The sequence below is a fragment of the Durotheca rogersii genome (assembly GCF_024521655.1).
Source record: "Durotheca rogersii strain YMJ 92031201 chromosome Unknown GGS23scaffold_23, whole genome shotgun sequence".
Classification (NCBI taxonomy): Eukaryota; Fungi; Ascomycota; class Sordariomycetes; order Xylariales; family Xylariaceae; genus Durotheca; species Durotheca rogersii.
Genome location: NW_026251254.1, coordinates 277314 through 305116, shown reverse-complemented (window position 1 = coordinate 305116; position 27803 = coordinate 277314). Strand labels below are relative to the sequence as shown.

The 27803-nt window shown below is 59.4% G+C and overlaps 9 protein-coding genes across 9 annotated transcripts; 3 read left to right on the top strand and 6 right to left on the bottom strand.

The window, feature by feature from the left end:
* Positions 1-6405, bottom strand: GGS23DRAFT_613778 (ARM repeat-containing protein; the record flags this gene model as incomplete). Its single annotated transcript, XM_051520595.1, has 2 exons — positions 1-592; positions 682-6405. The coding sequence occupies 2 exons, from the start codon at positions 6403-6405 to the stop codon at positions 104-106; spliced, it is 6213 nt and encodes a 2070-aa protein (XP_051369247.1). The 3' UTR covers positions 1-103.
* A 753-nt stretch (positions 6406-7158) lies between these two features.
* Positions 7159-8914, top strand: GGS23DRAFT_227821 (YebC-like protein). The gene is made up of 4 exons (XM_051512023.1): positions 7159-7624; positions 7698-7760; positions 7851-8382; positions 8466-8914. Exons 1-4 carry the CDS (start codon positions 7360-7362, stop codon positions 8530-8532), a joined length of 927 nt encoding a protein of 308 aa, XP_051369246.1. The 5' UTR covers positions 7159-7359; the 3' UTR covers positions 8533-8914.
* A 1-nt stretch (position 8915) lies between these two features.
* On the bottom strand, positions 8916-9442 carry GGS23DRAFT_227829 (uncharacterized protein). Its single transcript, XM_051512024.1, has 2 exons — positions 9332-9442; positions 8916-9220 (listed from the first exon to the last, which is right to left on the bottom strand). Exons 1-2 carry the CDS (start codon positions 9359-9361, stop codon positions 8960-8962), a joined length of 291 nt encoding a protein of 96 aa, XP_051369245.1. The 5' UTR covers positions 9362-9442; the 3' UTR covers positions 8916-8959.
* A 274-nt stretch (positions 9443-9716) lies between these two features.
* Positions 9717-12364, bottom strand: GGS23DRAFT_580534 (GPI mannosyltransferase 4). Its single transcript, XM_051517128.1, has 4 exons — positions 11673-12364; positions 11228-11610; positions 11023-11153; positions 9717-10957 (listed from the first exon to the last, which is right to left on the bottom strand). The coding sequence occupies exons 1-4, from the start codon at positions 11779-11781 to the stop codon at positions 10012-10014; spliced, it is 1569 nt and encodes a 522-aa protein (XP_051369244.1). The 5' UTR covers positions 11782-12364; the 3' UTR covers positions 9717-10011.
* A 1007-nt stretch (positions 12365-13371) lies between these two features.
* GGS23DRAFT_606808 (alkaline phosphatase-like protein) lies at positions 13372-16369 on the bottom strand (the record flags this gene model as incomplete). Its single annotated transcript, XM_051519950.1, has 7 exons — positions 13372-13964; positions 14025-14476; positions 14544-14818; positions 14894-15120; positions 15175-15965; positions 16021-16065; positions 16146-16369. 7 exons carry the CDS (start codon positions 16367-16369, stop codon positions 13372-13374), a joined length of 2607 nt encoding a protein of 868 aa, XP_051369243.1.
* A 915-nt stretch (positions 16370-17284) lies between these two features.
* On the top strand, positions 17285-18529 carry GGS23DRAFT_599344 (uncharacterized protein; the record flags this gene model as incomplete). The annotated part of the gene is made up of 1 exon (XM_051518923.1): positions 17285-18529. The coding sequence occupies one exon, from the start codon at positions 17285-17287 to the stop codon at positions 18527-18529; it is 1245 nt and encodes a 414-aa protein (XP_051369242.1).
* A 234-nt stretch (positions 18530-18763) lies between these two features.
* Positions 18764-21130, bottom strand: GGS23DRAFT_580520 (RNA-binding domain-containing protein). Its single transcript, XM_051517127.1, has one exon. It carries the CDS (start codon positions 21050-21052, stop codon positions 18827-18829), a length of 2226 nt encoding a protein of 741 aa, XP_051369241.1. The 5' UTR covers positions 21053-21130; the 3' UTR covers positions 18764-18826.
* Positions 21131-21167: 37 nt separating this feature from the next.
* Positions 21168-25018, top strand: GGS23DRAFT_227650 (condensin subunit Cnd3). Its single transcript, XM_051512021.1, has 2 exons — positions 21168-24262; positions 24356-25018. The coding sequence occupies exons 1-2, from the start codon at positions 21562-21564 to the stop codon at positions 24865-24867; spliced, it is 3213 nt and encodes a 1070-aa protein (XP_051369240.1). The 5' UTR covers positions 21168-21561; the 3' UTR covers positions 24868-25018.
* A 504-nt stretch (positions 25019-25522) lies between these two features.
* On the bottom strand, positions 25523-27783 carry GGS23DRAFT_227661 (rhomboid-domain-containing protein). Its single transcript, XM_051512022.1, has 4 exons — positions 27685-27783; positions 26869-27409; positions 25762-26756; positions 25523-25703 (listed from the first exon to the last, which is right to left on the bottom strand). The coding sequence occupies exons 2-4, from the start codon at positions 27377-27379 to the stop codon at positions 25578-25580; spliced, it is 1632 nt and encodes a 543-aa protein (XP_051369239.1). The 5' UTR covers positions 27380-27409; positions 27685-27783; the 3' UTR covers positions 25523-25577.
* Between the last annotated feature and the right edge of the window lie 20 nt (positions 27784-27803).

The window sequence follows — 27803 nt, the reverse complement described above, 5'->3', positions numbered from 1 at the left end:
GGGTAGTATTGTCTCTACACTATCTATATCTCTATACCGCATGTACAAAAACCCGCTCGCTATCCCAAACCCGCCCGCCCGCTCGCTCTCTCTAATTTCTCTTCTATCCACCCTCACCCCCCACGCCAAAGTCCATCTTGAGCGCGATGCTCGGCTGGCCCGCGTCCGCGTCCTCCTCGGGCCCGGACGCCTGCCGCCCGGACCGGATCACCTCCTCGACAAAGGCCCGCTGGCCGTCGCTCATCGCCGCCACCACGCCGCGGAACCCCGCCGCGTCCGCCGACGCCAGCTCCAGCAGCCGCGCGCTCGTCTCCTGGTACGTCGCCGCCCCCTCCCCTGCTGCCCGCGCCAGCAGCGCTGGCGCCACCACCGACATGGCGATCTGCGCGTGCCCGCCTCCGCCCAGCGTCGCCGCGTACTGCGTCAGCGCCTGCGCCACCAGCCCCCGCGCCCCTTCGGGGTCCTCCCGCTCCGTGTCCACCACGAACCCCACCAGCCGCGGCAGGAGGTACCGCGCGATGGACTGGTCCGCCAGCGTCGGAGACGGCTGCAGCAGCAGCGTGCGGATGCAGTTCGCCGCGATCTTGGCAGTCTACGTAGCGAAATACAACCAGTCAGCTACGTGGTCTAAGCTGTCCCGGGGGAGGGGCAGAGATTAAAAAAAAACAGAGAGCAACTCACCATGCGATCGGTTAGGCAGTCGACGACTTCGTCGAGAAATTTCGCGACGAGGCCGTCGGTGGCCGCGAGCCGCGAGCTTCCGCCGGTGAAGAGGATCGTGATCGCCAGGAGGCAGTTCTTGACACATTGCAGCGAAGTCGGGGCCTCGCGCTTCTGCGCGTTGAGGTAGATGGAGAGGTACCGGCGCAGGCAGCCCTGGAGCTGCATGTCTGTGACAGACGTCTCCTCGGTCGAGCCGCGAGAGCCCGACATGCTCGCCATGAACCTCTTGAATATGGGGAGAGCCTGTGGGACGATGATCTCCTGGCACGAAGGCGTCGCGAGTATGGTGGCAAAGATGTGGATTATGCACGCGTGCAAGTCCGTCTTGATGATCGTCGGGAACACCTCGGCCGCGTCTACGATGGAACTCAGTCCGGTCCTGACGAGGAGGACGGCTTCTTCGGTCAGATGGTGGCGCACCGGTTGGTTGGCTCCGGTCAAATTCGGCAACAGCCCCGAGAGCACCAATACGATGATCCTCGTGAGCTCGAAGAGTTGCTCGATGTCTTCGGTTAAGTCGCCCTCCTCGGCCTGCTCTTGCTTCCTCGCCGAGGGGTGGGCGACGCAGAGGGCGCGAGCAATCTCGACGATGACGCCCTGCACGTCGAGCCTCTCGGTCAGGACGAGACGGTCTAGCAGATCCATCGTCTCGGAGAAGATGGCGTCTCGGTAGATGGCGTGGCCCGAGACGCTGGGGTGCAAAATCTTCTTAAGAGCCTGCAGTATCTCTAGCGTCTGCTCCTGGGTGGCCAGCGAATCGGCTTGGTTCGACCTCGTCGCGAGCGCCTCGAAGGCGATCCCGAATAGTACAAAGAAGAAGGCAACCGGCTCGTCGCGGTAGTTAATGTCGGCGCTCTTAGCGTTCCCGTTGGGGGCCGATGCGTCGGCTTCCTTTCCGTCCAGGGCGTCGAATACGAATTCGCTGTCTTGCTCTATGAGGCTTGCGATGGCGTCAACCAGTTTAAGCCATGATTCTTGATAAAACTTAAGCAGTGTCTCCCGGTTGAGGGCTGCATATATAGTGTCTAGGCTACCAGACATGGACGGCGGGCCGAGAGTCATCGAGATATCCGGCTCGAACCTCAGTCGGGCAAATTCTCGCAGTGAAGCCAGCCACAACGGTGTAAGCGTCCCGATGTGAGGCTTTAACACATCAAGCAGGTACTTCTGCTCCGAGCTAGCTACCTGAAGGTCCGCCCAGGCCGAAAACACGGACATCTTGACCATAACCTGGGCGTTGGAGCTGAGACCTTTCAGGTCGCCGATCCCGGCATTCTCTACGTCCGTCGAGAAGTTTTCGAGCGCCGTGACGAGTGTCTTCAGAATACGGCCCATGCGGTCCACGTCCGTCACGATACCAGTCGAGATGAAAGCGGCACACACGTTGACGGCCTCCGCGGCGAGCTCAGGAGAAGAGTCGGCAGCGAAAGCAGGGGTCAATGCCGAGCCGATCTGCGCCTGGTACTGCTCGAGAAGCATTGCTTCGTCGAAGTCGGGATCCGGAGTCTTCCCAAACATCCTCAGCACAGCGCCGATGATCTTCAACCCCCATATTCTCAGCTCTAGCACGCTCGACGTCGAGGCCGAAAATGCCATCCGGATGACGTCTGCGATCCTCGCCTGCAGGACAGACTGGGCCTGCGACTCTCCATTTATTGCGATATCCTTGTTGATCAGGACGAATATCTCGTTAAGGCAGCTCATCGCGAACGTCCTCACTTGCCAACGCAGAGGTTCCATCTCAGAGCTCGACGCCGAGTCCTTCTCGTCTTTAGCGGCCCCGGCGGCGGCAGCGAAACCGGCGACCTCCTCGTCCTGCAGATCGATGGTAGCGCTTGGCTTGATGGTGCTGCGCGGTTCCTCGGCTGCTTTCGGCCGCGTCATCTTCAGCACGTTCTGGTAGCGGGCGAGCCAAGATCCGGTATCCGTCAAGGCGGTCTGGCGCAACCAGTTACGGATGACGTTGCGAATCCCGTCGTGGTCGGGCGATACGTCGAGGACGAACCATAGCTGCTCCTCGAAGCCTGGCTCCGCTGCTTCGAGCACGTCGCGAGAGTCCCTCTTCATCAGATTATAAAGTCCGTCCACCGCCACATCCCGAAGGCTAGGGACTTCGGAGTTGAGATATTTCTGTAGCGTCCGGACGTAGTCGCCGAAGACCATGTGCCCCGGGGCGTATAGGGATAAGTGCTCCAGACACGCTAGGCTTTCGCGCTGCACCAGAATGTCCTCTTCGCTTTGTAGCTGTCCGATAAGGGCGAGAATCAGCTCTCGCGATTTCGTAGAGTCTTGCAAGTCTGGGCCCACAACGTTTATTATGGAATCGAGGCAGCGCGTTATCGCGGCGGTGGTTGACAGCTCCATCTCTAGGCTCATGGAAATCGCAGAGGATACTTCGGGGTGGTGGGTGTCGGAAAGATAGAGCTGGGACACCATCCCCAAGGTCCCAGAAACATACGGGGAAAAGCCCAGACCGGCAGCGTCGGCCGAGTGGGCCAGCGCCTCGAGAGCCCAGAAATGCACCGTCGGATGCGGATCATTGCACAGCGACATCAAGATGCCAGTGATGGTTTTCAGATGGTACCCTACTCCTATGCCGCCGACTTTGGCCTGGATGGAACCGAGGGCCATTGCGCATCCCGCGCGAGCGGTGGGCTCCCTATTGCTCACGATGGTGTCCACTAGGAACTTGATCTCGCTGTTGGTGAACGAGTTACCACAAGCGTTGCAGAGGCGAGCAATCGCCGCGTAGCCTAAGCTGCGGATATACTGGTCTGGGTCGACCACGAACCCCCTGGCCATCTCCTGCAGGAGTCTTTCCACCGCTATGTTCGTGATATCGCCAGACGGAGACTGCGTCTCCTTGACCGCGACGATTAACGCAAAGTGCAGGGCACAGGCAACGTTGACGTTGATAGCCGCTTTGCGTCCAGGGTCACGCTGCAAGGAGCCAGCCGAGACGAACGTCGCGATCTGCTCGAGAACGCTCTCCTGGACTTTGGCTGGCGTTAGGGGGAAGACGAAAGCGAATAGTTGAATGGCCATATTTACGACCTCGGTGGCCGCGGGATCTGGAAGGCGCATGGACGGGTCCGCCTCGCCCACGTAGAGGATGGCGGCATCGTGTTCTAGCGATGGACAGATTGGAGATAAGAGGAGGCCATCGATGATTCCGTCGGCGTCGGCCTCGTCGGTTTCCGGGTTCTCGGCCGTTTCGTCCTTCTGCCCGGGGAGTCTCTTGACTTTAAAGCCACGAACGAGATGGTTGACCCCGAAGCCAGAGTTGTCGCCGACCTCCCAGATGGTCTCAAAAGTCCCTGCGGCGTTGGCGATGGAGGCGCTTAACGAGTTCGCTGCGTAGTTCTCAGGATCGGCGAAGAGGGATATGGCGAGGGTAAGGAGGTTAGATTGGAGCAATGCCTCGCTGCCCCCGGGGGGGCTCTGGTTTACTAGCATGATGTAGCATTGTAGGACCCGTCGCTGTACCATCATATCTAGATCTTGTAGTTGCAAAGCGGGGATCAACCTCTGGGCAATGTCGTCGGTAGTCTTCTTTTGAGGGAGCATCTTGAGGAATGCGCTGGTGTTTTGCAACATGGTGGCGATGCGCTTCGACACGTCGACCGTCAGCAAGCGGCCGTTGAACTGGAGGAAAGAGAGAATAGAGCCCAACGCGCATTCTTTAACGTGAGTGAGGTAGGAAACTTCGAGGATATTGCGATGAGCGAAATTGTCTTTGGCCAACGGTTTGGGGAGGGCATTCTTCCAGAGCACGAGCAGTTGAGAAAGGTGTATCTTGACAAAGTTGGGTCCGAGAGACATGAGACCCCCGAGGAGAATCCACGCGACCTGAACTTGGCTACTCGAGACGCGAAGCTCCGACTGCCCGCTCGTCTTAAGGAGGTTCGTCGCCATGGAATACACTCGGTTATTAATATCGAGGGAGCCGTACAGAGGACGAGCCGGACTCGCGCTGAGAGTTGCGGCCAACCCGTAAGCAAACCCGATACACCTTCTAGGTGAGCTCCGTGGGCCGCCGAGCAGAGACAGCTCCCTACTGAGGCTATTCATACAGACGGATAAACACGGCAATAATTGCTGCGGACACGCTAGAACAAAGGTCTTCATGCAATATGAAGCGGAAACTTGAACGCTATAGCTGGGATGCTGTAATATCTGTAGGAGCCCGTCGCGGCAGGATTCGGCGAAGTTGTTCGCAGCAGACCCGAGCGATCGGATGAGCGAAGCCAGGGCGCCGAGGGAAGCAGTTAAGGTGTACTTCGTCGGCTCGGGCCGCTCTTTCACTACTTGAGGATAATTCTTCAATATGTCGTTGATCAGCACCTTAGCTACGGACATCTGTCCCGACTCGCCCAGAATCTTGCGGCCGAGCACGACTTGTAGGATAGTATCAACAATGCGACGCGATATGAGGAGCCTATACCGATTATTGATAATGTTTTGGTGGCCAAGTAGGTCGACGGTGAGGTGCTCGACAATCCTCAGATAGTTGGTTTCGACGAACTTCTCTCCCAGCCGCTTGAGAACCCTACCGTAACAAACACCGATGGCCGCTCTGGCCTTATTAGCGGTAGACAACCGGACGTACTGGGCACTCAGGGTCCTGAAGATGTCGCTCAGCGACAGCACCAGATCCTGGCTTTTCTTCCCGGGTGCCGGGCTCCCAGGCCGCGACGGGATCTCTTCATCCTCGTCGAGCACGACGCCTGACTGGGTGGAAATCCTCTTGCTGGCTTTGGACTTGGGCTTCTTGATCTTGGGCGCGGAGCCGGCCGCGAGCGCGGATTCGGAGTGGTTCTTCACCATGGCCTCAGCCAGGCAATCAGCAGCAGCATGTCTCACGTGCGAGGAGCTCGAGTCGATGGCCTTGAAAATAGTTGACTTGAGGTTTTCGAAATCGCCCGAATTGTCGAAGTGCGCGGTGTACTTCGACAGCAGCTTCAAACAGCGACAGGCGGACGTTACGACGAGAGACCCCTTGTCGCTAGATGCCGCATTTCGCGCCTGCTTCCAGATGTCTCTCGCGATAGTATCGTCCAGACTCCCTCGCACCATACCCACAATCTTGGCCAGGGAGACGAGGACGGCGGCGCGGAAGCCGGCATGGGTCTGGGACGACTTGAGCAGCTTGACGAGGGTGCCGCAGACCAGCTGGTGCAAGCCGATGGCGCTGTCACCGGCAGCAGCATAGACATCGCCTAAGCAGCTAACGGCAGCGTGCTTGGTTCGGATCTCGGCGTCGGTCTTGGTCTTGCCGCCGGAAGCGATGGCGACCAGCTCGTTGATGGTGTCGAAGAGTAGCTTCCTATCGCCCTTGCCGAAGACATGGGCGAGTATCTTGCCCAGATTGGTCCTTATGACGCGGCTCGGCGAGGGCGTGGCGAGGTTGATGACCTGGAAGACCTCCTTCTTGAGGTAGAACTGCTGGGCGGTGCAGTCGTCTGCCGACAGGTCGTGGACATGCTTGGTTAGGGCGGAGACGAAGTTGAGGAGAAACAGGTCCTGCTGCTCGGCGGGGAGCGACTGGAGCTTCTGGAGGTCGAGTTCCGGATTGGACGTTTCGGCGTGCCGAGGAGGAGGAGGAGGGTGGACGGCGATAGGGGACGCAGCCCGGGGAGCTGCCCCGTCAGAGTCGCGGGGAGGAGAGCCTGGCGAGGACATGGGATATCATGGATACGAGATATATCTCTTTCTAGCGCGCGGGAGGAGGAGGGCCAGCGGGCGGTTGCGAATTCCAGGGCAAGGAGACCAGAGAGGGTGAAAGGTGTGGTGTCGTCGGGATGGTATAGGAGGGGGTTTCGTCGCATTGAAATTGTGTAGATGTAGGAGGAACGGAGGCGAGCTGTGGACACAGGTACCCGGGTACGAATATACGGGATGAAACAACTCTCCTGCTAGTGTACGGGGGTACATGGGACCTTTCTTTATCGATAAGACCATAATTAGGTGAGGTACGTAGGTACCTACCTATGCATATCGCGGGATTATCGAAATGCATGCTTATACTTCTCCTAGAGGAGGTACCTACACCAAGGGTTGTAGAAAAAAGCTCTCAAGTTAAGTTTCTTAAAAACTTAACTTAACTTAGCTTAGCTTCAGTTTGTGAAAATAGAAACTTAACTTGAAACTTTTACTTTTTTTCAACCCAAGATACCTCGAACTAAGGTAACATCCATTCGTACCTATAATTTGCCCGCCTCGAAGGCAAATCATCGCAGACAAATTTGCCCGCAAACCTACCCACTTGCCTAGGTGGGAATATGCGCTTAACGATGCAACCGCCCGCGTTGAGGAAGCTTAACTTGACGCATCCACTTTAAGCTTGGATTACCCGCTTTGCGTACCTAGTTATTGCTACTTCATTTTTTTTTTACCATCGCGAAGAAAAAAAAAGACACCCTCTGACGTATACCATCGTTGATAGACCTCACCTATTATCTCAACATAGCTTCTTACTTACATGCGCGAACATTGCGGCGACGATACATTTGTTTCTGCACCGCTACCTTTTTATTTATTTGTTTGTTTAAATCTCTTTTTCCTCTCCACCTGCCGAATTCTACGCAGCCCGCTCCCACCACTCCTTTACGTGGGCAGGCAGTCGGTGTCGTCGAGATGTCGGCCTCCACGCAACTGCAGCTGTTCCGCCGCTGGGGTCTGGCGCCGGCCCGGTCGACGGCGGCGCCCCTCTCCGCCTTCGCCATCTCCGCCTCCGCCTCCTCCGTATGCGCCCAGTGCCGCCGGTCCTTCGTGTCGAGCCCGGCGTCCCGCAGCGGCCACAACCGCTGGTCGAAGGTCCGCCACGAGAAGGGCGCGGCCGACCGGAAGAAGAACCTCCAGCGAAACAGCTTCTCCCAGAACATGACCCTCTTCTCCAAACGTCCGTGCCGCCCCCCCTCCTCCCCCACCCTTACCCTCCCGGTCCCGCCGCGGCGCTGATGCGGCCCCGACAGTCTACGGCCCCGATCCGAATAACAACCCCCAGCTGGCGGCCGTGATCGCGGTCGCGAAGAAAGGTAGGTGCACTCTCTCCGATCTCGGAAGCGGCGGGGGCGCGAATACGCACGCACAGCCGGCCAGTCTCTGACCAAAGTTGCGCGCGGCAGCCGGCGTGCCCAAGGCCAACATCGACAGGGCGATCGCGAGGGGCCAGGGCCGGTCGCCGACGGGCGAGGGCCTCGAGAGCCTCACGATCGAGGTGATCATGCCGCCGTCGGTCGGCTTCCTCATCGACGTCGAGACGGACCGCAAGCCGCGCGCGATGGTGGAGGTCCGCGCCATCTGCAAGCGCCACAGCGCCGCGCCGGCGTCGACCGCGTTCCTGTTCACGCGCCAGGGCCGCGTCCTGCTCGAGGGCCGGGACGGCGACTTCGACGACGTCCTGATGAAGGCCCTCGAGGCCGGCGCCGATGACGTCGAGCAGGACGAGAACGGCGACATCGTCCTGTGGACCCAGCCCAACATGACCCACCAGGCTGCCCAGAACATGAGCAAGGCGCTGTCCACCGAGGTCCTCGGCGCCGATATCGTATGGACGCCCACGGCTGACAAGATAAAGCTCGATGACGAGGAAGAGGCGACAGCTATAGGCAAATTCCTATTAGATCTGCGAGCACATGCCGATGTGCAGGGAATCTAGTGAGTACATCTCGCAGCAGCAGCCCATCCGCAAACCGGGGCTTTCCGCAGATCGATGTCGCTGACAAACGGACGCTATCTAGCGCGAACGCCGAACGCGGGGCGGTATCGGAAGACACCTGGAGGACGATAGAGGAGTACCTCGATTAATTCCACCCAGTCCGCTCTTGTATTAAGTGCATAGTTGCGTGTCGTAACGGGACTGCCTCTTATGCGCGAGCGGCCATACTGTACAATATACATATCTCGTAGGGGCCGGGAAGAGTCCCCCCGTTTCAAATCCGCCTTCAGGTAGAGCGGAGAGAGACGATGAGTCTGTTAGCCGGCGTCTCCGACCCGAGCATCCCGGGAGGAGGGCGGCGACAATCGTATATACATATACCCCTGCTAAGAATGGCCAAAGATCTTCCCTCTCCTCCACCCTTTTTTTTTTCTTTCCCCTCTTCTTCTTTAAACCTCCGCCCCCCCAAACGCCCGTAAACGCCTAGATCCAATGCCCGTAACTGTAATCGTTTCCGCCGAGTAGTCCCCCCCCCCCTCACCGTACCGCAGTCATCCCCAACCGTCGCCGTCGGCCCTACTCGCCGTCGGCGTCCTCGTGGTGGCCGTGCTGCTGCCGCTGCGGTTGCTGCTGCTGCTCGTTCTGGAGGCGCTGGTCGCGCAGGTAGAGGCGGCGCGCGCGCAGGCGCTCGAGCTCGGCGCGGATCTCGTCGCGGTCGAACGGCACGCGGTGCGCCTGCTCCGGCCGCGGCCAGAACTCCGGCACCGCGAACCGCTCGTCGAGGTTCGTCCCGAAGTAGTACATGATCCCGATCGGGAACATGACGTATATGCCGAACTGCGTGTGCCCCGTGGCTGTTTTTTAGCGAGGGAGAGAAGAGCCTGGGGGACCCCCGAGGAGAGGAGGGAGAGAGGAAGGGGAGGGGGCGGAGGCGGGGGAGGGGCGTACCTTGAAGACCTCGAGGTTCACGCCGCCCATCGTGCGATCAGTCGACCCGATCGGGCGGTATGCGCAAAAACGTTGAAACGGAAAGCGCAAGCTTCAATGGGGGACGGCGAAGAGGTAAGAGGCGAGTAGCACGTCGGCAGCGAAGTCTTGAGGGTAGCTTTCACGTCGTTGTATATGACAAAAGCTTAGTTGCTCATTGGCGCGGCCGTCCCGACGGCTTTCTACCTATACAGGCACGTATGTATCTATTGAGGCGGGCGGATTTGCTTTGATTGGTTGTATCGACCAGTGAAAGAGGGGAGAAAAGAGAGAGACGGGCACCTAGTAAGTACATAACGTACGAGTGGGGTGCTTTAATATGCATATATTTCGAGATGCATATATCACGGGTTGTGAACTAGGTGTTCTCTAGGTGTACCTACACTAACAGGTGCCCAGGTGTGCAAGCTAGCCGGATATACCCACGCAATACCGGCAAAATCCGTAGGTATTTAGCCTCCTTATGTACATGCCCCCGGATAAAGTACATCAAGCCGAAGACGAAGTAAGATTATTTACAAGCCGTAGGTCATGTACTGAGATTCCTTTTTAGGTACCTAGATATGTAGATAGGTACAAGAGCTTAGCTAGCTGGCTAGAAATCGCCGTTCATATTTGGACGGCTCTCATCCTCCTCACGCTCATTTCTTCTTGCCGCGCCGGCCACAGCTCTTCGTGACCCGCCACGCCGCCAGCCCTCGCCTGCCGACGACCCTCGTCAGCGTCGGCCAGAACCCGTCCTCGGCCCAGTCCAGGTCGTCCAGATTCAGGTGGCTGCTGTGCCGCCACACCTCCCGAAACCGGAGCCCGTCGAGGCCCTTGTTATCTAGGAACGGATCGAGCCACGTGGACGAGAGTGGCGCGATTAGGTACGTGCCGTTCGACTCCTTGAGGTACTCGCGGTTCCTCCTATCGGCCGGAGTGTCGCACGTCGCCAGGCCCTCCAGCTTCTCGAAGAGCGCGCCCCCTTCCATCGACGCCACGTCCTCGGTGCGTAGGACCTCGTTCTTGCCGTCGAGGAGCCAGATCGGCGGCATGTAGGTCTTCCACCAGATAGCTTGCGTCGCGTCCGGCTGGTTGCTCATGAATACCTGGGCGGGGACGATGCCGCCCTGATGATACACCCCCATGAGCAAACCGAGGGTCGCGTTGAAGCATACCCAGGCGCCAACCCATACATTCCGATAGGTGGGGTTCTTCGGGAGCCGCACGGACGAGAGGAGGAGAGGGACGACTGGAAGCAAGAAGCGCGCTTCTTGATGCTGAAAGATGGATAGGACGAATGTTCCTGACATGGCCGAATAGAGGCGGCGGGATCGGTGCGGCTTCGCGAACAGCAGGGCGACGGCGGGTCCTATGAGCAGAGGGAGGTTGACCAGAACATGTTGGTACCGGGGGTGCAGCCCGTGCTGTGCCAGGTTCGCGGGCGAGATGTTGTATTTGAGATTATTCAGCGGCGTAACCACCGGATGAAGGAAGAGATCCGACCAAGTAATCGAGTGCGGCGTGTAGAAAGACGTATCGAGGGAGATGGCTATTAAGAGGGCGAGAAGCCCCGACGCTGCCATGGCAACGAATGACAAAGGTCTTCGAAGGCCGACAAGTTAGCAATTTCCCAGGGCGGGGACGAGAAGGGAGTTACTCAGCCGTACTTTTTTAGAAAATGGGGTATCAATTGAAGTCCAGGAATTAGTAAAAACGCAGGGAAAGTGATTCTATTAAAAACGCCGAAGACGGCTAGGATGCCGACGGCCGCCGACGCCGATAGGGAAGACCTAGATGCCTGCTTGGGTTCAGCGACGGGTTTCCCCCACAAGCCCGGATATGCGGGCAGCCTCTTGGGCGCGTAGAACGTACCGGAGCTTTGAGGATGCGGTCGATGTGCACTAGGCTCCACAACACCACGAGGGTCTCGATCGAGTTGGAGAAGGTATGGGTCTGGAAGGTCCAAGTCACGTACGAGGAGGCTACCAGCAAGGCGGCGGCGGCGCGGTGGCGCGACTCGACCAGCTCTTGGATCGCCCCGTCCTCCAGCACGAAGCTGACGACGAACATGAGAACGCGCAGCGTCCAGAAGACGGCGATGGGCGGTATCTCGCCATCGTTACCGTTTCCGATCCACAGCCATCGCAGGAGGAGCATAGGTAGCCCGTAGACGGGCCAGAGGGGGAAGACGCTGCGTATGGGGTGTTCGCTCGTGAATTCCCAGGTCAGCCGCACGGGGTAGTCGAAGATCTGACCTGAGATATGCGCAAGCCGGTCAGTCGGTGGGCCGAGCAGGTACGGTGCGGGCTGCGCTTACCAGCGATGACCTCGGGGCCCTGGAAGTTCTCGTCGGGGTGGAGATAGCTCGGCGAGAGGGCGAACCATAGCCGGACTAGAAGCAGGAGCATGTAGATACGCCGCCACATGATTCAACCCAGCGAAACATGTCCGTCGAGGGGGGGCGGTGCGTGTGCGGAGCGGGGCGGAGGCGGAGGTCGAGGTGGCGGTTGCGATTCGCGCAGCCGGGTTCGTGGTCGCGGCGGTAGCGGGTTGTGGGCGCGCGATCTGGCGGCGAACCCCGGCCAAGAGGTACGGGCGGGTCGCAGCGGGGACGTAATCGGTCTCTAGAGCTGGCGAATGGCGGACATGACGACGGTTACAAAGGTCCGCGATGCGTGCAGGTTGGGGAAACAGACGTTCGGGAGCCGACGACACGGCTGTAGACGGGACGGGTAAGGAAAAGGGGGAGAAGCAGAAGGAAAGAGAGGAGAAAAGAAGGGAAGGGAAGGGAAAGGGGAGGGAAGAGAGCGACAGAGAACAGAAGCGGCCGAATATAGCAACGGTGGTAAATTACGAGGCTGCATTAAACTCGGTAGGGGAAGAGAAGAGGGATTGGATGGGAAGAAGGGCGAATGAGAGCGGGCAGGCGGCCGTTGAGATGACACGGGTCACGAAACTGCGAGAAGGAAAAATTAAATAATAACGAGAATGATAAATAATATCCCGTCGAGCGAGCTTACGATGGACGTTTTGGAGGTACCCTTAGACTGGGTTACGTACCGGAGGTACTGCGTTCTGAGGGTCAGGTACCTGTTTATTTAGGTAGCATGCCACAGCATTTTCAGCCGTCTACCCTCCACCCATCCTATACAGGGTATTACCGTAATTTTAGCCGTTCTGATCGTGCTGACAGGCGAGGATTTAGCGATGCCAGATGCTAGCCAGGTTGCGGAATCACGCTACCTGAAAGGTGTGTGTGTCCAGGTGCCGAACCTGCTGTGGACGCTGGCCGTGACGGTGACGGTGACAGGATGGCGTGCAGCCAGGTTAGTAGAACCGGTTAGGAAGACAGCCACATGACCCCCAAGATCTGGGCTAGGAGGTCATATAGTAGACACCCAATACGTGGGATTGTTAGTACCGGACGGGCCCACCTAGGCTTCGCGCAATAGCGGCTGCTAGGAGGTATCTAGGTACCTAAGGTACCTAACATCCATGTTGGTAGTACCTAGATTAGGCACGTATAGAGCAACCACCTTGGGAACATATATGCTGGCTGACTGATCTGTCCCGCTATAGGTACCTAATTCCACACTACATTAGGTACCTCCTACCTGTACCAACCCCTTTCAGTAGACCAGTTAGCAGGGGGGGGGGGGGTGTATACCCTCCATAATACCCTCCGTAAGATGGGAACTGATCAACCTATCCGGACGAACAAAAGAGAGAGGGGGTCTGCTGTCACATCATGGTCATTTGTCCTGTTTTGCGGAAACGATCCGAGATTGACGGACAATTATATTAGCAATAGGCAGGCAGGAAGGTAGTTGTCGCTATGAGTATGGCATGATCGTCTTGAGATGCTCGTTACTACCGTAACGCCAGGTTGCAGATACCTAGGTAGACAGGGTTCGACAGCTGCTACTAGATTGCCCAACCGCAGGCCTGACCTTGCAGATTAGGTGCCGACACCGTGGTGCCCAGCCTGATGCGATCATAGACCGTACGTAGTAGACTTACTTACCACGCGCCACATCGCGCCAGCAGCCGAGCCCGTACAGCAGACCCCCGAACCCTAGATTGATAATAAGATGCTGCCCTAAACTCCACGCCATGCTGTACAGGTATTTAGGCGAGAACACCGTCCAGATGAACAGGTGCGTCCTCAGCGTCGTGCACGCCACCATCACGAACCCGAGGCTGACCGTCGCAAACGCTGTCAGCCCCGCCGCGTGCTGCCCATACGCGTGGCCGCCACCGCCGCCGCGCTTCGCAGACGCCAGCAGGAGCAGGTTCGCCGCCGACACCCACCAGACGGGGCCGGCCCAGTTGCTGAGGAACGTCAGGACGCCCACGGCGACGATGTTGAACCCGCTCACGCCGTTGTACGCGTTCGACAGGTCCACGCCCGAGATCGCGTTCGATCCCCCCATCGCGAAGAAGGAGGAAAACTGCAGAAGCAGTGAGGATATCGTGATCTCCCCCGGTCCTAGGCCCAGCTCGCTTAGGGACCAGTAGATGGTCTGAAACAACAAGAAGAGCGGCGCGTTCGTCACTCGAGATTGCGTCAATGCAAACAACGTATACAGATGGTGCAGAGTCCGCATAGCTAGAACAGATTGACGTCAGCGAGCCCAACGCGCTTATTCATTACAACGACGCATCTCACCCTGGTCTCTGGAGATTGTGGTCCTCCGAACCCCGAGAATATACAGGGGGTAGATTAATGTGAGCCCCAGGCCAAGGAAGACGGCCCTGGCGCGATGGACTAGCGGCGGGCCCTCAAACATATTCGCCAGCAACCTCGCAAAACCGACCACCAGCTCGGGTGCGTCTTCGTTGGTGAAGGCGAGCTTGAAAGACATCGCCGAGATGACGAGCCCCGCGACGACCGATCCTGACACGACGGTTGGTATATCCCCAAGGCTCGTAAACAAGCCCCGGGATACCGCCGCATACGTCGCGATGACGAGAAACCAGAGCAGCGACGGATTCGGCGCCAGGAGGCTCGTCACGATGTCCGGCTCGCCGGCGAATTTCTGTCCAGTCTGGTTCCATCCCCGGGCGATTCGCATGGCGCATAGCGCGGTTAAGGCTACCGCGAGAGACTTGACTGTCGTCCTGGAGATTCTATTCCCGGGTTAGCCCTACGGCGCGAGATAACATGCACTTGGATGGAACCCCTTACGACCTAATGGCAAGGTAAAAGAGCCACGCCGAAGTGGCCCAGTACCAAAAATGGTGTTCCTCTTCGACAAAGCTACTAGCAAACATCATGATGCCGTAGAGCACTGTGACTAGGCTTAGCGGCGCTATATCAGCGATCGATATGGGAGCTGCAGCAAAAACTGCCAATACTGCGGCGGCTGAGGCGGCTGCCGCGGCCACCCCACCGTATAGCAGCTTCGGCATGTCGTAGTTGCTAGCCATACCGCTCATCAAGGTTTGCACCTTGACAAGCCACTATTACTCGTTAGAAAAAAAGGGGGGGGAAACGCCGGCCTCGGCTGTGGAATAGGCTCCTAGATTTGCCCGCACCTTTGACGCATCCTCGATCCACAGGTCTTCTTGGTCTTCCGCTGATATCTTCTCGGCGGGGTGATTGATATGCCTCCATTCACACACCAATTCTTCGGCTATCGAGGCAGGGTGAAGACAGCTCGGGCTGTGCTGCTTTCCCGCGGGGGATGGGTTACCGTAAGTTGCCGTAACGATATCGAGGATTTGTCGTGCGTTGCGCACAAGTATTTGGAGCTTATCGTGTTCTAGGAGCCGTTAGTAGGATCATCCCCGGTGGCCAAGGGTGTTCATCCACTTGCTTTCGGGCCAGAAATCTAGGAAATCCAGCATGAAGGATCCCAGACTGTTCTTGGGCACCGGAAAGCCTAGCAAGGCGGCTAACGTCGGGGCAAGGTCGGATTGTTCTACGACGGCGTAGTACTGGAAATCCTCCGCGAAGTCTGCCGGTACCTTGACGGGTTTCGAGATAGCCTTCAACTTGGGTGATACAAACACTAAAGCGGGCGAGGTCTCCCCTGGGGAAGAGGCGCCGTGATTACCGGCGTCGTTCATGCCGTGGTCACCGCAGAAGACCAGCAAGGTTGACTGGAGGTGGGGTTGCGTTTCCATGGCCTCGTAGATTTGCCGAACTATATCATCCATCTCACGCTGCTTTGGGATCATATTCGGGCCCCGGGGCCCCGTCTTGTGGCCGATATGATCGAGGCCGAGGTAGTGCAGAACCATGGTATTCCAGTCGTCATTTCGCAGTTCGCCGGGGACATGTCGCGTCACATTGTTGTCGACCTCGGTGAAATCGGAGACGAAGAAGCTAGAGGTGCCATCCGCGCGATCGAACACGCCGGGGAACAGCTTTAGCCACGTATCGTCGCCGTACATGACTAGCTTTCCCGTCCCCTTCGCCTTCATCTGCGCCAGCCAAGTATCCTGAGCGGCGAGGGTGGAGGACGTGTCAGCCTCGTCGAAGTTGAGGATGGCGTCGAGGAAGGAGGGAGTCGAGCCGGTGGTGATGGCCTTGATGCGCGGCATCGTGATGGTCGGCGACGTCGCGCGGGCGGTAAAGGGAATGGCGACTCCATCAGAAATCAGTCTAGGCTCCCATGTCAGCGACAAGAGCCGGCGCCGCGCTCGCCCGTTCCCCTAACCTCTGCGTGAATTCAAAACCGGAGCCATTGAGGTAGACGAAATCGCTAGAGACAGTCAGTCGCGGCCGAGGTGTGCACGCAACCAGCACGCCCTGGCTGGCGGGACATGCGACCGGGGCACGAACCTGCGCAAGGCATCGATGACCATAAACACTAAGCGGTCAAACGGCGCATCGGGGGGGGATCCGTATTCGGGGAGCGGCTCATACTCGGCGAGACCAGGCAGGAAGGGCTTGTAGGGAAAGAAACCGACAGCAAAGGTGAGGATGGCGACAGGCACGAGCAAATTGGCTAGGACGAGGAGTAGAGTCGAGGCGCTGAAGACGGAGAAGACATAGTGACGGTGCATGTCCAACAGCGAGCGCACAGGGTGGTTTTCGGGGTATTGGAACGATTGGGAAAACAGAATAACGAAGGGCGCCGACGCTACCTATTCTCCATGGTCTGCGAGGGGGGGGATGTTGGTCGGTGAGTAGGGCGATGGGGCGAAGGACGAAGGACGAAGGATTGGTAGCTGGTGTGCGATGATGGATGATGATATTACAAGCTGTCCCCAACTAGGTACAGCCGGTTCCCGGTAGAGGGTAGCATCGGGCAGGTAGCCATCCAGGCGCATGGATGGACGCTCCACAGGCTCCATCGATGGCCCATGCAGGAACCGGAACCGCATCAGGTACATAAGAGGGTAGCCTACCTAGATGCGATAGCGGGGAGGTACTTAAGGAGGTGCCTAACGTACCTATGAGCATAGCGCCCGCCACGTGCTAAAGGTGCCTGTACTGCGAATACCGTAGGTACTCACACTAACCTAACCTCCTGGCCCGGAGTAACCCCATATACACGTAGGTGTGGAAGTGACCCCGCTGTCGCCCCCCGTTGCGTCCGCCGAACATCACCCCACTTCTGAAACTCTCCTGGAGCCTCTCACCTAGAAACTTCCATACCTCTTCCGGTCGGCACTCCATGAGGCAGTGTAGGCGAGGGGCTCTTATAAGGCACCTAGGCACCCACTCCCCAGCTCAGCGTCTCGACCGAGGAATCCGTTCATCTCCGTGACATTGTCCCGCACTTCACCGGCAAGCTCGGTCAGAACCTCTCTCTCCCACAACCGCACCTGGCCCCTATATTACCACACGGCCACCACAAGCCTAATAATTCCTCTCCTGTGCTCCTCGACACCGCTGCACCCGCATTCTCGCGGACCGCCTGCCTCGAACTAATCTAGACCGACGACATCGTGCCCACGCAAGGCCCGGGCGGCGCCATGGCTGTCGACCGCGACCCCTCCGACGACCCGTCGGGCAACCCGTTCGTCCGGTTCAAGAACCACGTGGACAACAACATCCACAGGGGCTTCCAGGCCATCGTCCAGTCGACCGTGTCGACCGTGTCGACCGAGACGCAGTACCAGTACCAGAACGACGCCCCACCCAACGGCAACAGGAGTATCACCACCACCACCACCACTAGCCTCGACCGACCCACCCCCGCGCCCGCACCCCCCGCACCGCGCGAGGCAGTCCCCGCGGCCGACGTGCTCGAGTGGGCGGCGACGTCGCCGTACTCGCCGCTGAACCTGCAGACGCTGGCGCAGCCGCGGCCGCGCGACGCCCCGCGGGGCTGCGCCGACTGCTTCACGTTCCGGGACGCGTTCGAGGACCTGCTCGGGGCGGGGGCGGGGCAGCCGGCGGCGGACCTGCAGCAGCTGCTCTTCGCGCGGCGCTTCGAGCGCGCGCGCCAGTTCCCGGGCGACGGCCTGCCCGTCGGCGACTGGGCCGCCGACCTCGCCCGCCGCCGGCTCTGGGACGCCTACTTCTCGCTCTCGCCCCCCGCCCGCCGCGAGCTGGCCCGCCGCCGCGGCGCCGACGCCTTCCCCTGGGGCTGGCCGCCCCCCGCCCGCGACGCCGTCTTCCGCACCCCCGACGTCTGGGCCTGGCCGCGCGCCGAGCTCCGCTTCTTCGGCGGCGACCGCGACGGCTGGGACGAGCGCCCGCACGCCTGGACGGGGCGGCACGGCGCGTGCCAGCGCCGCCCCGCCGCCGAGGCGTCCCCGCGCCGGGAGCCCGACTCCGAGGGCGACCTGTACGATGCGATTCAGTCCGACTTTGCGACGGATAGTCGCGCGGGGGCCAACGCATCCCGAGCGCGGGTGGCCGGGAGGGCGAGCGCAAACACGAGCTGGGGCGACGTCTTCGCACACGCGGAGGATACAACACCGGGGACACACACGATCTCGACGCCGGACGGCGGTAAGATCGTGAAGACGGTGCAGCAGCACAACGACAAAAGGGGGGCCGAGGTCACGACGACGACGCGGCAGTACGATGCGGACGGCAACCTGGTGGGCCGGGGTGAGTCGACGACGCGGACGTGGTCGCGCATGTTCCCCGAGGACAGCGCGGCGTCGGGCGTGGAGTCCGTCACCTCCTCCAGCGTCAGCGAGGACGCAGACGGGGGATCCACGGCGCGCATGCATAAGAAACTAGGCGGTTGGTTCTGGACAAAATGAAGGTAATGAAGGTAGTCGGATATATACAGGCGGGACGCTAGGGAGATTGTCGCGCCCGCCTGCTCACGCGCTCGCTCGCTCGCTCGCGCCCATTCTCGGAGGAGACGAATGACAAAAAAGAAAACGGCCACTCAGCTCCTTGAAGTAACATAATACGATCCTTTACGTACCACTCTCCATCACGGTTTCGGTAGTAGTCAAAGTTACTAATTGAATCTATCCGAGTATTAACGTCCCTGGGAGAGAGAAAGCGCTCTCCGTGCCTGAGACTGATGATAGATATATGTGAAGTACCTGCTATCGCCGAGCCTGGGCCTTCTTTTTCCTTATCATCCTTTTTCTCGCGATGATCGTCTGTTGTAGGGTATCCCGTGCCGAACCGTCCTTGCCCCCCTCTTCCTCGACATCCTCCTTGTTCCCCTTCCCGTTCTGCCTGTGCCGCTGGCCCTTTGACACGGAAAAGTCCTTTCCCTTGAACCCAGAGCGTGGTCCTCTCGTGCTAGCCGTGTTCGTGCCTGCGCTCGCTTCATCTTGGTCCTTGGGGCGTTGGCCGCCTTGCTTCTGATGCTTCGTCTGTAGCTCCCTGCGTCTTGCCACAACCTGCGCGTTTTCTATGGCGAACTCGACAATCAATCGCTGAGTCTTCCCCGCCGGGCTCTTCAATGCGTGTCCGTTCAGCCATCTCAATCCCATCAGCGCCCATCGGTGCGAGGAGTACTCGATGAAGCCGTAGCCTCGACTCTTGCCTGCTCCGTCTGCCTCAGAGATCTTGGAACCCTCCTTGGTCTCGAAGATTATCTTCGCTTGCTTAACAATGCCCTTTCCTTTCTCCTTCCGCCGACGTTCTGCTTCTCGGTCTTCCTCGCCACCTCGAGCGGATTCTTCCTTGGAAAGAGGCTCTCTGCGGCCTTCTTTGACATCCCGCGCGAACCCGACAACAGCCTCGCGGGCTAAGGCTTTGAGTTTCTTGGAGTCGATGTCGCGCGGGATGTTGCGAATTGCTAAGCGGGTGAGACTTATATGTAAGCTGGGGTTGTTTTGGATAAGCTTTTTCCGTTGCGAAACGCTCTGCTCGCGTATCTTCACCTCCGACGGCGCGAGCATGGCGTACAAGGGCGAATTCGTGGCGATGGTTCCTTCGGATAATAAATACAATCGGCGCTTGTCTCTGTCCTTGCCTTGTCGTGCGGCTACGCCCGTCTCGGCAAGGCGAGTCGCTTCGTCCTTGTTCACAGCCTGAGAAACCTGGAGGATGCGGCCATCGATCGTGTACTTGCCCTGCTGGTCCGCCATTTCGTTTTGCAGAATGGACTTCCGGTTGTTTGCGGCGGCCTGTTGGGGACGAGGTGCGCCTCGAAGGCATGCCTTCGAATCGTCCTCGCTAGCGAAGCAGACAAACCCCGTGCCGGCCGGTCGGTCGCTCGCCCGGTCCATCACTATGCCAGCGTAGCGTACACGCCCGAACTGCTCAAAGTGAGATTTGAGTTCCGAGTCCGTCGTCGTAAACGGCAGGTTGCGAATAAAAAGGGTCGATTTGTTATCTGTTGTTAATGGCTTTTTGGACGGAGCGGGCTCGTCCTCCGCGGCAGCATCGTCTTCCTCGGATCCATCTTCGTCTGCATCGGCATCACTGTCTTCCTCTTCGAGATTATCCATGTGATTTTTCATAAAGTTTCTTAAATCTTCGTCTTCTTCCTCGTCCTCCGCATTGCTCTGATCTTTGCCCTCGTCATCAGACGGCGCATTTTCACCATTCGGCACTTCGTTTGAATCAGTAGGTTTCGTGTCTTTATCTTTAGGCCCATCCGTCACCTGGCTGTGCTGCTGCTGCTCCCACGTTTGCTTATCGACGGCCCAGTCGACGGCAAGAGTCCTCCCATCGACCATACTTCCGTTGACAGCTTCCATCGCACTCTGAGCGTTCTTGCGACCGCGCATGGTGACGAAGCCAAAGCCGGACAGTTTCCCTTTGGAATTTGGAAGATCGACATATCTGACCTTTCCAAAACTTTGGAACAGCGCGGCCAACTGGTCAGACGTCTTGATACTCCAAGGCAAGTTGCGAACGATTAGTTTTGGTGCTTTGCGGGCCTCCGCTAGCATGGCCTGCCTCTCTGCCTTCTTGGCCGTCGCGTCGGCTGCCTCAGCGCCGGGTTTGCGATGCCGAGGCTCTGCAATCTCCAGCACCAGCGGGCGACCGTCCAGTTTCTGGTGATGAAGCTTATCCTTGGCCTCTCTGGCGTCGTCGGCATCGGTGAAGGTAACGAATCCATAGCCGCGCGAGGCTTTGGTTTGGGGGTCTAGGATGACTGTAGCATGTTTGACCGGGAAATGCTGCGAAAAGAAGTTGACCAACGTCTCGGTGGTAGCAGTAGGTGGAAGCGATCGCACAAAGAGAGACCGGCTCTCCTCTATTCGGGCTTTCTTGGTAGGCCGCTCGACAACAGGCTCAACGTCTCTCGCAAGCTCATTGGGGGTGGTGCGCTGCGCCCGAGGGCGCTTCAGATCATTGGCTTTGGCCATATTTCCTAACACATCGGAAGTCGGACCTAGAGGCAACGTAGACGGGCAGGATGGGAGAGGGAAAAGGATGAAGCTGAGTGATAGAAGGGGAAAAAAGCGACAAGCTAGGCGATTGAATAAACCACATATCGTTATCGATACTTCTGCTATCGATAGTGTTATCAGTCTTATCTTCCAGGAGTTGGCGAGAGACGAGAATCTGCTGTGGCTTGACTGTAGGTCCCCCGCGAGGTACTCCCCACGTTCCTTCACCTGAGGTACCTGCACCGCCACATGGAGGGGTGCACATGGGTTTGTTGTCCCAACAGCCGAGACACGTCCCTAACAAAGAAGTAAACACCAACACGACGTCGATATAGACGCACCCACCGCTTCCGGCGATATACCGGCCGACCTGTTATCGCACATGTCAAATCTATCGCGATAACCTCCTAGATTACTGAGACACCCAACAAACCCCCTTTATACGTGCGCCCGCAGCCCGGTTTGCCCCAGCTACCGCCTCCGACATGCCGGTTCGGGCTTCGAAATCCTCGCGCGGCGCCTCCGCGGCCGGCTCCCGCAAGACCTCCGGCACCACCTCGCGCGCGTCGCGCGCGTCGTCCGCCAACGCCGACCTCCCCGAAGAGCCGCCCGCCAGCGCGCTGCGGACCCAGATCTGCGCCATCTTCCGCGACGCGCAGAAGACCACGGCGACGCACCGCAAGCTGGTTATCAACCTGCGCAAGGTCCACGAGGCCTGCTGCTACGAGCCGACGCAGCCGGGCAAGGGCAGCGCCGCCGCCGCCGCCGACTTCGACGAGGCCGCCTTCAACAGCGAGTTCTCCCGCTGCGTCCTGCGCGTCATGCCCGTCAAGAAGAGCGAGGGCGTCGGCGAGAGGATCATCCGCTTCGTCGGCCTGTTCCTGCGCTACGCCAACGACAAGGACAACGAGCTGCTCGGCGAGGAGGACGCCGACGCCAGCACCATGCCCGAGACCCCGAGCACGCGCCTGACCACCCAGGTCATGGAGGCCGTCCTGCCCCTGCTCACCTCCAAGGACAAGTTCGTCCGGTACCGGTCCACCCAGCTCATCTCCCACATCATCAACTCCCTCGACGCCATCGACGACGACCTCTTCCAGAAGCTGCGCCACGGCCTGCTCAAGCGGATACGCGACAAGGAGGCCATGGTCCGCTCGCAGGCCGTGCTCGGCCTCGGCCGCCTCGCCGGCAACCAGGTCGAGGGCATGGTCAACTCGGACGACAGCGACGACGACGCCGAGACGGGCCTGCTCGAGAAGCTCCTCGAGGTCCTGCAGAACGACCCCAGCGCCGACGTGCGGCGCTCGCTCCTCGTCAACCTCCCCATCCTGCCCAACACCTTGCCCTACCTCCTGGAGCGGGCCCGGGACCAGGACCCGGCCACGCGCCGCGCCGTGTACTCGAGGCTGCTGCCGGCGCTCGGTGACTTCCGGCACCTGTCGCTGTCGATGCGCGAGAAGCTGCTGCGGTGGGGGCTGCGGGACCGCGACGAGAACGTGCGCAAGGCGGCGGGGAGGCTGTTCCGCGAGCGCTGGATCGAGGACTGCGCGGGCGTGCGGCCGGCGGCCGAGGACGGCGAGAAGCCGGATGACGCGGCGGCGGCGCCGAGCCTGGACGGGCTGCTGGAGCTGCTCGAGCGCATCGACGTGGTCAACTCGGGCGTCGAGAACGGCGTGGCGCTCGAGGCGATGAAGGGCTTCTGGGAAGGCCGGCCCGACTACCGCGACGCGGTCGACTTCGACGACAAGTTCTGGGAGACGCTCAGCGCGGAGTCGGTCTTCATCGCGCGCAGCTTCAACGACTTCTGCCGGACCGAGGGCCGCGGCAAGTACGAGTCGCTGATCGAGGAGAAGCTGCCCGAGGTGACGAAGCTGGCCTTCTTCCTGGAGCGCTACGTCAACGTGCTCATCGAGGCGGTGCGGCGGGTCGAGAGCCAGGACAACGTGGACGAGGAGGAGGAGGAGGACACGGTGGAGCAGGAGTTCATCGTCGAGCAGCTGCTGCACATCATCCTGACGCTCGACTACTCGGACGAGGTCGGGCGGCGCAAGATGTTCGCGCTGCTGCGGCAGACGCTGTCGATCCCGGAGCTGCCGGACGAGATCACGAAGCTGACGATCGAGGTGCTGCGCGACCTGTGCGCGCCCGACACGGCGGGCGAGAAGGAGTTCTGCAGCATCGTGCTCGAGGCGGTCGCGGACGTGCACGACACGATAGTGGACGAGTCGGCGGTGGGCGACGGCGAGGAGAGCTTCCACTCGGCGCGGTCCGAGGTCAGCGACGACAGCACGCCCAAGCGCGGCGGCGACCACGGGCTCACCGAGGAGGAGGCCCGCGACAAGGCCATCAAGGAGATCATGATCAACATGAAGTGCCTGCACATCGTCCAGTGCATGCTGTCCAACGTCGAGGGGTCGCTGCAGCAGAACGACCACCTCGTGTCGATGCTGAACAACCTGGTCGTCCCCGCGGTGCGGAGCCACGAGGCGCCGGTGCGCGAGCGCGGGCTCGTCTGCCTGGGGCTGTGCGCGCTGCTCGACCGGCCGCTGGCCGAGGAGAACCTGACGCTCTTCATGCACTTCTTCGCCAAGGGCCACTCGGCGCTGCAGATCACGGCGCTGCAGATCCTGACCGACATCCTGAACGTGTACGGGGCGCAGCTGCTCTCGGCGAACCCGGCGCTGCTGAAGGTGTACGTGCGGGCGCTGCGGTCCGGGTCGAAGAACCCGGAGGTGCAGGGCGCGGCGACGGTGGCGGTGTCGAAGCTGCTGCTGGGGCGCGTGGTGACGGACCCGGAGGCGGCGTCGGAGCTGCTCAAGACGCTCGTCGTCGCCTACTTCGACCCGGCGACGGCGGCGAACCAGAGCGTGCGCCAGGCGCTCAACTACTTCCTCCCCGTCTTCTGCTACTCGCGGGCCGAGAACCAGGCGCTGATGGGGTCGGTGGCGCTCGACGCCCTGCACGCCCTGTACAACGTCCGCGAGGGCCTCGACGACGACGACATCGACGTTAGCGACGAGATGGCCAGCCTCAACGCCATCGGTTCCTGCCTCGTCGACTGGACTGACCCCCGCAAGTGCTACGTCCCCGGCGTGCCCGTCGACGCCGACAAAAAGAACGTGAACGGGGACGTGCACCTGGACCTCGCGAGGGACATCCTCGAGAAGCTAAGCAGTAACTTGAGCAGTACGCCCCCTTCGTTCTTCTTCTTCTCTTCCCCCCTTTTCCCTCCCCCCCTCCCCGCCACCTCTTTCGCTCGTCACGCTAACAACCCCGTAGAAGAAGAAAAGCGCGTTATCGCGGCGCTGCTGGGCAAGCTGTACATCTCGCCGGCGTCGAGCGAGGAGAAGCTGCGGGCGCTCTACGACGACGTGTCGGCGGCGGTGGAGGAGGGCCTCGTGAGCGACGCGACGAGCCGCAACGCGCTGTACAAGATCCACGTGAGCCTGGGCAAGATCGTCAACCTGCTCGCCGCCGCGGCGGCCGCCGCCGCCGAGGACAACGACCGCCTGTCCTCGCGCCGCAGCGCCAGCCGCAGCGTGTCGCTCGCCCCCGCCGACGACGAGAAGCCCCGCGGCCCCCCGCGGATCAAGCGCGAGGACGAAGACGACGAGGAAGACGACGAGGACGACGACGCGACTGTCGTGCCCCCTCCCGAGACGCGCATCGACGAGGAAGACGGCGAGGACGACGACGAAGCCGAGGCCAAGCCCGACGTCTCGGGCACGACCCGCCGCAGCAAGGATGGCGATTCGCTCGTCGAGGACCTGTTGACGGACGAGGAGACGTGAGGGTATGGGAGAGAACCGCGGTGGACTGGCTGGGTTGGTTATATATGAGTCCATATTCGCGCGCGAACGCTTGGCCGTAATGGATGAAACGAATTACGCTTTCCTTCTCTTCAAACGCCACGACAACGGCTAAGTGTGGTGTGGTGGTGCAGTAAACCTCCCTCCTCCCATCCATCGTAAGCATATCACGGGAGGCTTTTTTTCCCCTCACCATAGATGCCTGGTCTCATATTCTCTAAGCCTGTCGTAATTAAGTATGGGCGTCACAAGTTGACCTCGTGAAGAAGTATGATACACCTCGTCTATGTTGGTATATACCAAAGGACGCCCCCCCCCTCCCCCTCCCCTTATCCCACCGAATCCATAACCGGATGCTTGGCCATGTCTAGTAGGCATAACTGCGTACGCAAAAGTCCGTCGAATTCGTTACGCGTTAGTAAATTAAATTACAGCAACACCACAAATGTGCCTCGAGCCCAATGCGTCCCGGTCGCCTGCCCCCATGTAGGTTGTCCGATGGGCACTGCTGAATGCATCTGCCTTTCGTCGTATGCCCGCCCTCGCACCCCTTTCCGACTAGTCGTCAGTATCAACTGGTAGGTCCACTCGCTCGATTCCTGCGCAATGCCGAGTATCCGGGTATCATGTGTCCACCGTCTGTTTGCTACCAGAGTGCAAAAGAATAATTCGTATTACGGAAACTTCATATGTTACGCCAATAGCCTAGCGACCTGCTCAAGAGAAAGTAGTTCGATGCTCCGCTGTCTGTTTGGGGTGGAAGAGGGCGTCGCCGTCGAGATGGTCAGGTTCCCAATATCGCACCAGTTATTGATGGGCTATCGACACGTGAGCATTTCCAACCCTCTATAGACTCAGGATAGGGGAGATACTCACCAGACAACTGAGATATTTGCACCAAGTGCAGTTGTTTTGGTTCTTGTAAAAATTTTCCAGCAGAACGATGAGAACAACGATGACGAGGATCAGAAATCCAGCCCGGACGAGCCACCAGACCCACCACAGTGGCCTCCGGCCCTTGAAGAAGCCCACCGGGTTTCGGTAGAATGCGGGAAACGCAACGCTTGTAACGCCCCCGCCAACGCTCGAGTACGAAGGTCCGCCAAAGTGATCCTCGCCGATCCTGCGGCGGAGAAAATTTGGCGAGTGGAGGACGCTGACACCTAAGCATAACCCGACGATAAATCCGCCAATGTGGGAAAAGTTGTCGAGGCCGGGGAGGAGCCCGAGCGCGAAGGATATGAGAATCTCGATTATGATGAATATCAGCTCCCTGCCAGGATTGCGCCTATCGCCCCAAGAGTAGAGAAGGTCTAGCAGGGTTATGGCAATGATACCGAACAGCGACCCCGAAGCGCCCGTAGACGATATTCCCGCGGCGGCGTAGTTCCCGCTCATGACGAAACCGAAAATACCGGCCGCCATGTAGACGATGAAAAAGCGGATAGACCCGATCGCCCTCTCGATCTCCTTGCCCATGGTGAGCTGAAGGAGGAGGTTGAACCCGATGTGGATGAGGCCGGCATGCATAAATATGGGAACAATGAAGCGGAACCACTGATTCGGCGCGGGAGACTGGTTGAGCCCATTCTCGGGGTCCCACTCGGGATTCTGGACGGGGTCGAAGCCACAGAGCTCGGCCAGGGAACACTTATTCGAATCGTTGTTGGGATCGAGCGAGGTCGTATTCGGGCATGGCCATCCGAAGCCCGGTTCAACCGCGCCGGCGGGAGCACGGTAGTTCTGGACGCCATCGACGTTCTTCATGCAAGGAGTGAACCGCGAACCCATGTTGATGAGGACTTGCTGCGAGGGGCCTATCATCGGGTTGAACGAAGGTTGCGTCTGGATCGGGCTGCCAGTCAATTGAGCTTGGGACGACGACGAGCGCCGAATCAGGTCAGCGCCTAGATCCCTGAGCGAATTCGAGGAAGAGGAAGAAGAAAAGGGAAACGACGGCAGCACGCAGGGGAGCAAACTCACCGGCCTTCACCATCTCGGCAATAAAGACGGCGATTTGCACGACGGAAAATATGTAGACCATGATCGGTATCCTCCTCTTCTCCGATCCGAACATGCCCATCTCTCCAAAGCGTATGACGCCGCCCCTCGAGGTGCCTCGCTGGTGGCCCTGCTCGATCGGGGCGTCGTAGACATGGTCATTGGAGCCAGAAGCGTAGCCGAGCGGCTTGCTACCCTGGTTCCGCATGGGGATGTCATCGGTGCCGACGGGAGAGACGTCGCCGGGCCCAGAGCCGTGATACCTCGTGTCGTAGGCGAAAGACTGTTGGTTGGCATTCATCGGATCGGGCGTTCGTTGGGGTTGCGGGTAGACGTGATCATCGAAGACAGTCTCGAAGGGCGACACGGTGGGAAGCGGGCGGTCTTGATGGGGCGGCTGGGAGGTGTAGGAGGGCGGTTGCGTGGAGGCTATAGAGGGCTCGTAGGCATTGTAGGGACGCGACGAGTTGTTGTAGTAGTCGTTGGCAGCCATGATATCCACTCCCTTGCGCTCCGGCGTCACCTGGCTGATAAGAGTTAGTCGAGGATGCGGTTAGCCCTATAAATATTGTCTTGGCTCCGGCCGGCGGTTTGTTGGGGTTGTGCGTAGGAATGTAGGTAGGTACATATATGTAGGTGTGTGTGTGAGTGTGTGAGTGAGTGTGTGTCTGTGGCAACTGGTGGTGCCGGTGCTGGCTAAGAGATCGGGAAGAGATAGAGAAGACCTTGTTTCAGATCCAGCCGACCCGAAAGACGGGTCTGGGGGGGGGGGGAAGGGGGGAGGAGGGCCAGACTAACCTATGGAGACAGCCTGTTTCGTGTGTGATCTAGCCTCGAGGGACCACAGGACGAGGGTCGGTCGGGGAAGCAAATCCAGCAGAAAAGCTGAGGTAGAGAGGGTGCGGTTTGCTAAGGAA

Bases quoted from the DNA above. Each gene is read 5' to 3' on its own strand.
- GGS23DRAFT_227821 (XM_051512023.1), top strand. From the start codon at position 7,360: ATGTCGGCCTCCACGCAACTGCAGCTGTTCCGCCGCTGGGGTCTGGCG. The intron at 7,625-7,697 runs GTCCGTGCCGCC...CGGCCCCGACAG, and splicing joins CATGACCCTCTTCTCCAAAC to TCTACGGCCCCGATCCGAAT. The intron at 8,383-8,465 runs GTGAGTACATCT...GACGCTATCTAG, and splicing joins GCCGATGTGCAGGGAATCTA to CGCGAACGCCGAACGCGGGG.
- GGS23DRAFT_227829 (XM_051512024.1), bottom strand. From the start codon at position 9,361: ATGGGCGGCGTGAACCTCGAGGTCTTCAAG. The intron at 9,221-9,331 runs GTACGCCCCTCC...GGGCACACGCAG, and splicing joins TGAACCTCGAGGTCTTCAAG to TTCGGCATATACGTCATGTT.
- GGS23DRAFT_580534 (XM_051517128.1), bottom strand. From the start codon at position 11,781: ATGTGGCGGCGTATCTACATGCTCCTGCTTCTAGTCCGGCTATGGTTC. The intron at 11,611-11,672 runs GTAAGCGCAGCC...CGCATATCTCAG, and splicing joins GGGCCCCGAGGTCATCGCTG to GTCAGATCTTCGACTACCCC. The intron at 10,958-11,022 runs GTACGGCTGAGT...CGGCCTTCGAAG, and splicing joins ATACCCCATTTTCTAAAAAA to ACCTTTGTCATTCGTTGCCA.
- GGS23DRAFT_580520 (XM_051517127.1), bottom strand. From the start codon at position 21,052: ATGGCCAAAGCCAATGATCTGAAGCGCCCTCGGGCGCAGCGCACCACC.
- GGS23DRAFT_227650 (XM_051512021.1), top strand. From the start codon at position 21,562: ATGCCGGTTCGGGCTTCGAAATCCTCGCGCGGCGCCTCCGCGGCCGGC. The intron at 24,263-24,355 runs GTACGCCCCCTT...ACAACCCCGTAG, and splicing joins GCTAAGCAGTAACTTGAGCA to AAGAAGAAAAGCGCGTTATC.
- GGS23DRAFT_227661 (XM_051512022.1), bottom strand. From the start codon at position 27,379: ATGGCTGCCAACGACTACTACAACAACTCGTCGCGTCCCTACAATGCC. The intron at 26,757-26,868 runs GTGAGTTTGCTC...CGTCGTCCCAAG, and splicing joins TGCCGAGATGGTGAAGGCCG to CTCAATTGACTGGCAGCCCG. The intron at 25,704-25,761 runs GTGAGTATCTCC...ACGTGTCGATAG, and splicing joins GCAAATATCTCAGTTGTCTG to CCCATCAATAACTGGTGCGA.